Source organism: Callithrix jacchus, chromosome 9 (genome assembly GCF_049354715.1).
Source record: "Callithrix jacchus isolate 240 chromosome 9, calJac240_pri, whole genome shotgun sequence".
NCBI lineage: Eukaryota > Metazoa > Chordata > Mammalia > Primates > Cebidae > Callithrix > Callithrix jacchus.
The window spans coordinates 105,097,640-105,104,964 of NC_133510.1; the positions used below are offsets into that span (position 1 = coordinate 105,097,640).

A 7,325-nucleotide genomic window follows, 5' to 3' on the forward strand; every position below is an offset into this window, starting at 1 on the left:
TTCATTTTGGAAAGAGTTAGAAGATAAAAAATTAGAGTATTTTAAAAAATCTACCACCAAAATGCAAGATAAACCAGATTGAAGAGCTTATCATGCTTGTTACTCCGTATAATTAAATTATCATTATCAATATACCTTGTAAATTTACACCTACACAAAGAAAAGTAACCTCATAAAATATTGCCTGTAGGAACATTTACTTAAAACCTCCTAATCTTAAACATTATATTCAGTCACATAGTCCAAGAGCAGTTGGCAGATACACGCATCCTGACTGTATCCTGGGATATTTTAAAAATCCTGACTATTAAGTAGAACTTTATCATCTTGTGAAACTGTCATCTGCCCACAATTAGAGGGGGCAAAAACTGAAAGTGGCCACAAAGTAGAGAGTGCTTCTTTACAGGTCACTTATTTTTAGGTTAGCATCTTGATATCCATAAAGATATCAAGATAATCTATAAATAAAATATTAGAATCTAGTTTTCATGGTATCAAAGCTAAATCTACCCTTAACTTCAGAATTCATTCACATAAAGCTTCTAAGTAAATACTAATACAGGTTTATAACATGTATTATGGATGAGTCCCTCTCCAAATTATAAGTGTATTCCTTAAATCATAGAAATTTAATTTTGGCAAATCTCATCAGTCTCAATTCACTAGAGAAGAAATTCTAAGCAAATTAATACGTAAAGTGAATGATAATTTCCAACTTATTTAAAAATGGGATGTAATGGTTTGATTGAAGGAAACAGAAAAAGAAACAAAAAATTGAATTAAAAATTTTTGTGCTTTAATATACCTATATAAATATGTACTTTTAAACAATCATCAATATTATAAATATTTGAGCATTTACATTAGCATATATGCTACACTGTATATGCAATATATCATTTGAAATCTTATACCAAATCTATGAAGTAGGAACTATTATGCCAGTTTTAAAGATAAGAAAATTGAGGTTCATACAATTAAAATAACGTAACTCAAACCCTCTAACTCCAGAGGCAATACATTTCATCAGATTTTTTTGAGAGAATTTTACATTGTTAAGATATAATGGTAAATTCTTGGGTGTTGCATGGAATTTTTGTTATCCAAAGCTAACAAATGATCAATTCATTTCTCACTATGATGATTCTGTGTCAAAAGGAAAAGCCTTTTGCTCTTCTGATTTTGAGATGATCATTTACAAAGTGGTTCTGAACTACAGGACATGAACCAAGATGAGAGAAAAAAAATCTACCTTTATTTTTCTCTATTGCTAGCTTAAGTTTGGCATTAAAAAAAAAATGTAGTTAAAAAAAATCACCACAGGCCAGGTACAATGGCTCATGCCCGTAATCCCAGCACTTTGAAAGGCCAAGATAGGTGTATCACCTGAAGTCAGGAGTTCGAGACCAGTCTGCCCAACATGGTGAAACCCTATCTCTACTAAAAATACAAAAAAATTAGCCGGGTTTGGTGGTGTGTGTCTGTGGTGCCAGCTACTTGGGAGGCTGAGGCAGGAGAATCACTTGAACCCGAAAGGTAGAGGTTGCAGTGAGCTGAGATCATCATGCCACTGCACTCCAGCTTGGGCATCAAGTGAGACTCTTGTCAACAACAACAAAAAAAATCACAGTGGTTTTAGAATCTATGACTATCACCAATAGAAATCAGATTTTAAAAAATCACATTATAATGATTACAGATTTCTTTATACTTCAAAATTATGGTTATTAGACATACCAAAGGATTCTATAATTTGATGCTTTAATAAAGAACCTACCAGTATATCATAGTTTTGAATTTTTTAAAGTACATAACTGGTTTCTTTTGTAATCCTATGCATTTTATTTTATCCACCTGAAAACACTGATTTAGTTTCACTAGACTGTCAAACTGTCCATGGAATGATAAAGAAAGAACTATTTTTCAAAGATAATTCAGTCTAATAAATGGTTTTGCCTGTTACAATGTATTTATTGCTATAACATACATGAATGTATACCTTTTACAGAGCCATTGTCAGTTCAAAAGGTATACTTGGGTTCATTTATGGGCTGCTTAAGTTCATTTCTAAGATGTTTATGCTTGTGGCGTTTTCCTTATATAATCCCCAGACCACTATAAAGCAGATTTTTCAGCACTGGCTATATTGACATTTATGGGTGAAATATTCTTTGTTGCAGAAGACTATCCTGTGCACTACGAGATGGGTAGCAGAATCTCTGGTCTCTATCCAGTAGAGATTAGTAGTTTACTAAATGCCCGTAGCACTCCCCAGTCATTACAATAAAAACACCTCTATATATAGCCATATGTCCCCTAGTTGAAAACCACTGCTCTATTAAGTAACATAATCAGTGACAGTAGCTGTCCTCATCTCTGAAAGTTTTAGCAAGAGGAAATGGAAAGGTAACAAGTCTTTCTCATCCATTTAACCATAACCTTTATGAAGACTAAAAACAAACTTGAAATGCTATGGTTTGGGATAACAGGGGAATTTACAAAGTACCTGATATTTGTCAGATAAGCTGAAAATTTGATCTATTTTTAAGGCAGTACATTTTATAAAGTCAAAACAAAAGGAAAAAAGAAAAAGGAAATATGGAGTTACTAGTTGAAAATGGAAACAAAATAAAACACTGGTTTTTCATGGATGTAAAATATCTAGCTTATATATCCATTTCTCTAAAAGAGAAACAGTATTTTAAAATAATGGATCTCTTGGTATATCCCACTGTGTTGTATGTGTCCCAGAAGCCAGAAAAGGAAACAATCAATGGTTTTAATTAGGTTGCATCTGATACTTAAGTCCAGCAGTTGTTAAAGATACAAGAGCAAATAAAGATTTAAGCAAAACATTATCTGATTAAAGGTTAAGTCCACTGGCAGGTAATAAGCACTAAAGAAACTTTTAGGTTATGTGACAATTCTCAGCACGTTTGCTTGTACTTAAAAATTTTAGAAAAAGAAATTTCAGAATATTAAAAATTATTTAAAAATCCAATATTTAGTAATAAGTCTGAGTTTGGCCGGGGGCACCTGTAATCCTAGAACTTTGGGAGGCCAAGGCACAGAGATGGCTTGAGCTCAGGAGTTCAAAATCAGCCTGGGCAGCATAGTGAAATCCTGTCTTTACAAAAAATACAAAAGATTAGCCAGGTGTGGTGGCACGCACCTGTAGTTCCAGCTATTTGGGGCACTGAGGCAGGAGGTCTAGGCTGCAGTGAACTAAGATCACTCCACTTCACTTCAGCCTAGGTGACAAAGTGAGACCCTGTCTCAGAAAAACAACACAAAGTTTAAATCAAAATACATTCTGGCCTGGTGCAGTGGTTCATGCCTATAATTCCAGCACTTGGGAGGCCAAGGCCAAGGGATGACTTGAGCCCGAGAGTTGGAAACCAGCCTAGATAATGTAGTGAGATGCTATCTTTAACACACACCCACATACACTTATAGCCGGGTGTGGTGGCACATGCCTGTAGTCCTAGCTTCTAGGAGGCTGAGGTGGGAGGATCACTTGAGCCCAGGAAGTTGAGGCTGACTTGAGCTGTGATCATGCCACTGCCCTGCAGCCCAGGTGATAGGGCAAGACCCTGTCTCCAAAAAAAAAAAAAAAATTACATTATGAAAAAAACATAGTAACACATCTGACATGTCTGTTTACAAAATACCTGACTTTAAGGTTCACTATAAGGTTAAATGCTCAGGTTTTTACCTGCAATATGCATAGATCTTACATTGCTTCCTGCCAACCCCTCAAAATTTGCAGTTCCAATGGATGACCATAAGATTCTGCTGACTAAAGCAAGAATAAAAATGCTCACTGGGGATTTGTGAAGGAAGAGGAGATGACCCTAAGTACCCCTGTAACTTGGGTCTGATTCTACTACTTTCTCTGTCATCTAATCTCTCTTCTACTCTGGTGCCAATCAATGGAAGAGTTATAAAAGTAGCCTAATAGGCAGAAAGTGTTTGAAAAGTTGAGTTCTTCACAGAATGCAGTTTATACTCTTCTCTTTAGTGAAGAACTCTAAAAACAGTGTCACTGATGAGGAAAGAAGCCTAGCAATTTGTTTCAAACTTAATTCTGGCTTGAGAGTTTATCTGTGACTAAAGTTGCTTAAGTTTGGGTTTGGTTCAGACCAGATCCTGTGGCGGGTGGAAAAAGTTTCCTTTTTCCTCCCAGTTCACTTTCAGTTTAAAAACTAACAATTGAGATTCCTCTTTTGTTGAGAGAAACAGTCAGTTTGGTTCTTGTTTAAGGCTTTAAATAAACAAGGACTAGAGGCCATTAACAAAAAACATTTCAAAACACTGAAGTGACTTTAACTTGGGAGAAAATGGCACCTCACATTTGAATACACATATCCTTGGAATTTACATAAAAAATATTACATCAAACAGACATGGCACAGCAAAGAAGTGAATATGAATCTAAAAACAGATTTTAATATATCTATAAGAAGGTACTGGTACTGTACTCTCTCACTCGAAAATTACATAAACATGCTTCTTATTCAGATAAGGCAGTGCAATGTAAGAAAGTAATGAGATACAGACTTTTCCAGTTAAAAAATCAGTTGGAATCCAGTTCTGCTACGTTCTGTGTATGTGTAGTGAATGCAGCTACAACTAACTACTGGGGGCACACAAAGATATGTTGAATAAATGAATGACCAAGCAAATGATTTAAACTTCTCTGCATTTTAGTTTCTGTATCTGCACGAGTAGGATAACCAATCCTCTCTCAAAGGGCTGACTCTGATAATTAAATACACATAAAGCACTTAGTATGATGTCCGGCACAGAGTAAGTACACAATAAATATTAGTTGTCATGTCATTGAGCAGTCTCCAGCTGACACGAATGTCCAAATTGCCTAAATATATATTGTAGAAAATGAGTTACAGTCAACCTTAGATTATCATACATAAAGGAGAAAAAGGTGGGACAACAGCAAGATGGGGGAATAGGACTTCCCAGCACTCATTCTCCCACAGAAACATTCATTTGTAAAACTATTCACGCAAACTCCTGGGTGGTCTCAAACTCTCGGGTGCAAGTGATCCTCCTGCCTCTGCCTCCTGAACAGCTGGGATTACAGGTGCACACTGCTGTGCCAGTTCTGGTACCTGATCCCTAGTTGGGTACTTAATCCTTACATCACAAGTCATTCACAGAAAATATTTTTATTTCTATAATCATATTTGATGCCAAAGTCCTAGGCTATATCCTCTAGCCATCTTTTAGATTAGAATGTAAAATAATTTTAATAAAAACAATGCATTTCTGGGGTAGGAGAAGGAATTTCAAAATAAAAACTATTTTCAACTGTGAAATTTTAGAGGCTGGGCGCGGTCGCTCACACCCGTAATCCCAGCACTTTGAGAGGCCGAGGCGGGTGGATCACCTGAGATCAGGAGTTCGAAACCAGCCCAGCCAACATGGTGAAACCCCGTTTCTACTAAATACAAAAAATTAACCAGGAGAGGTGGTGCATGCTTGTAATACTGCTACTTGGGAGGCTGAGGCAGGAGAATTGCTTGAACTCGGGAGGTGGAGGTTGCAGTGAGCCGAGATCGCGCCACTGCACTCTAGCCTGGGCGATAGAGTGAGACTCCGTCTCAAAAAAAAAAAAAAAGAAAGAAATTTTAGATTTCCTTTTGTTCTCTTTAATTGCAATAAGCCTGACTGAACTATCTCATGAGGACTTCTAGAACACTAATTCACTAGAGGAGGGGGTGCAAGAAATCAGAGAAAAGAGGACTTAAGGTGTGTTAACACAATTGGTGACAAGAGATCATGGTACACGAATAAAGACTGTAATTCTTGTTTTACTCCATTTGTCAATCTCAGCAGTGCAACGTGATTTCTAGGCGACTCTATAAACCAGTATCACAGGACCTACCTCCTCACAAACTGTAGAAAAGCGGTTGAGGAACTGTACAGTGTGCACCACAAATTGGTTTAGAAAAGCCACTGTTCTTTTCTGTTGAATAGCTGGCACCTGTGTTACGTAAAAACAAACATGATTCATACAGGAGGAACGTACACTGTGCAAACCTTTTAATATCTGGACATAATCACGAGGCACTTTGCTGTGTGAGATGAATTTCTTGAAAGACTGTGAATAGTCATTAACTTGTTGTCCTAAACCGTAGGTGGGGTGTCCGAAGATGACAGAGAATGCACTAAAGTTTGAGACCAGGCTCTAGCGTCACTAGTATGAATTTTAGCAGGCAAAAGCCACACACATAAACACACATAAAAACTTGGGGCTGAATAAGAGGTAGGGCTAGCGATCACAACCGGCTTGTGTCGCCGGTGGCACCTAGAGACCCCCGACACCGGAAGCGAAAGTTGGGAGATGCACACCTTCTCCTTAATCAGCTCAGGAGGGACCCTATTTCAAGGTAGACGGTGGGGCTCTCCCTCCTGAGGCCGGCAGAAGGGCCTGGGGTCGGGACAGGGTGGGGCCCGGGAAGGTGGGGTCTCCCCGGGAAGCGGCGTCTTCCCCAACCTCCTCCCGGGTGGCCGGAAGTTTAGCACCGTCTTTTACAAACCTTGGTCAGGTCTATGCCTGACCCCATGAGAGGAAGCCCATCCTCATCCATCTCCTCAGCGGGCGGGGGACCCAGAGTTCACCCACAAACCCCGCCCAGATGGTGACCGCCCAACCTGGTAATCGTGTCTCAACTGTCCCCCACAAATCCCCGCCTCCGGGGCCCTTCCCGGCGGAAGAAAACGCCGCCGCCCACCAATCACTCGGGGCTTCCGGAGAGCCCGCCTCCTCGCTAGGCATTCTGGGATTGGTAGTTTAAGTCCAGATGGTGACGTTAATTTCGGGGTGGTGCGTGATGGTGCAAGGATGCAGTTATAGCAGTAAAATCTTAGAGGCGGGTAAAAACAAATAAACAAAAAAGCCAGAAATTGCGGGTCCTTTTGAGGTTATCCCTACTTAGTTCTGTTATATAACAGCTCCGTCATTCCTTGAGCAACAATTTTTAAAAAAATCCTAAGTGCCATATACTCTGCTAGCTAGGCCTTGCTGGGAAAACAAAGATTGAGTTCGATTGCTGCACTGGCAAGGTTTATGCTCTGAAGAACGAGATATAAGACGTACTTCTAAAGTGTGTTTGTGTGTGTGTGTGTGTGTCTGTGTGTGTGTTTGTGTGTGTGTATACACTAGTTCTCGCTATTTACCCAGGCTGGTCTCAAACTCCTGGCCTCAAGCGATTCTCCTGCCTCAGCCTCCCAGAGCGCTAGGATTACAGGTGTAAACCACCAAACCTAGTCTTCCAAAGGTTTTTAAAAGATGAGCATCA

General features: G+C 39.0%; 1 protein-coding gene across 3 annotated transcripts in view; it reads right to left on the reverse strand.

The window, feature by feature from the left end:
* Positions 1–6,694, reverse strand: part of WASHC3 (WASH complex subunit 3) — a 103,842-nt gene extending 97,148 nt beyond the window's left edge. For all 3 annotated transcript variants that reach the window (XM_035257396.2, XM_009004489.4, XM_002752907.4), the window contains exons 1-2: positions 6,564–6,694; positions 5,909–6,007 (exon numbers count right to left, since the gene is read on the reverse strand). In XM_035257396.2, the coding sequence (XP_035113287.1) occupies positions 5,909–6,007; positions 6,564–6,614 (150 nt within the window). In that variant the 5' untranslated portion in view covers positions 6,615–6,694. The remainder of the gene's footprint in view (positions 1–5,908; positions 6,008–6,563) is intronic.
* Positions 6,695–7,325: the final 631 nt, after the last annotated feature.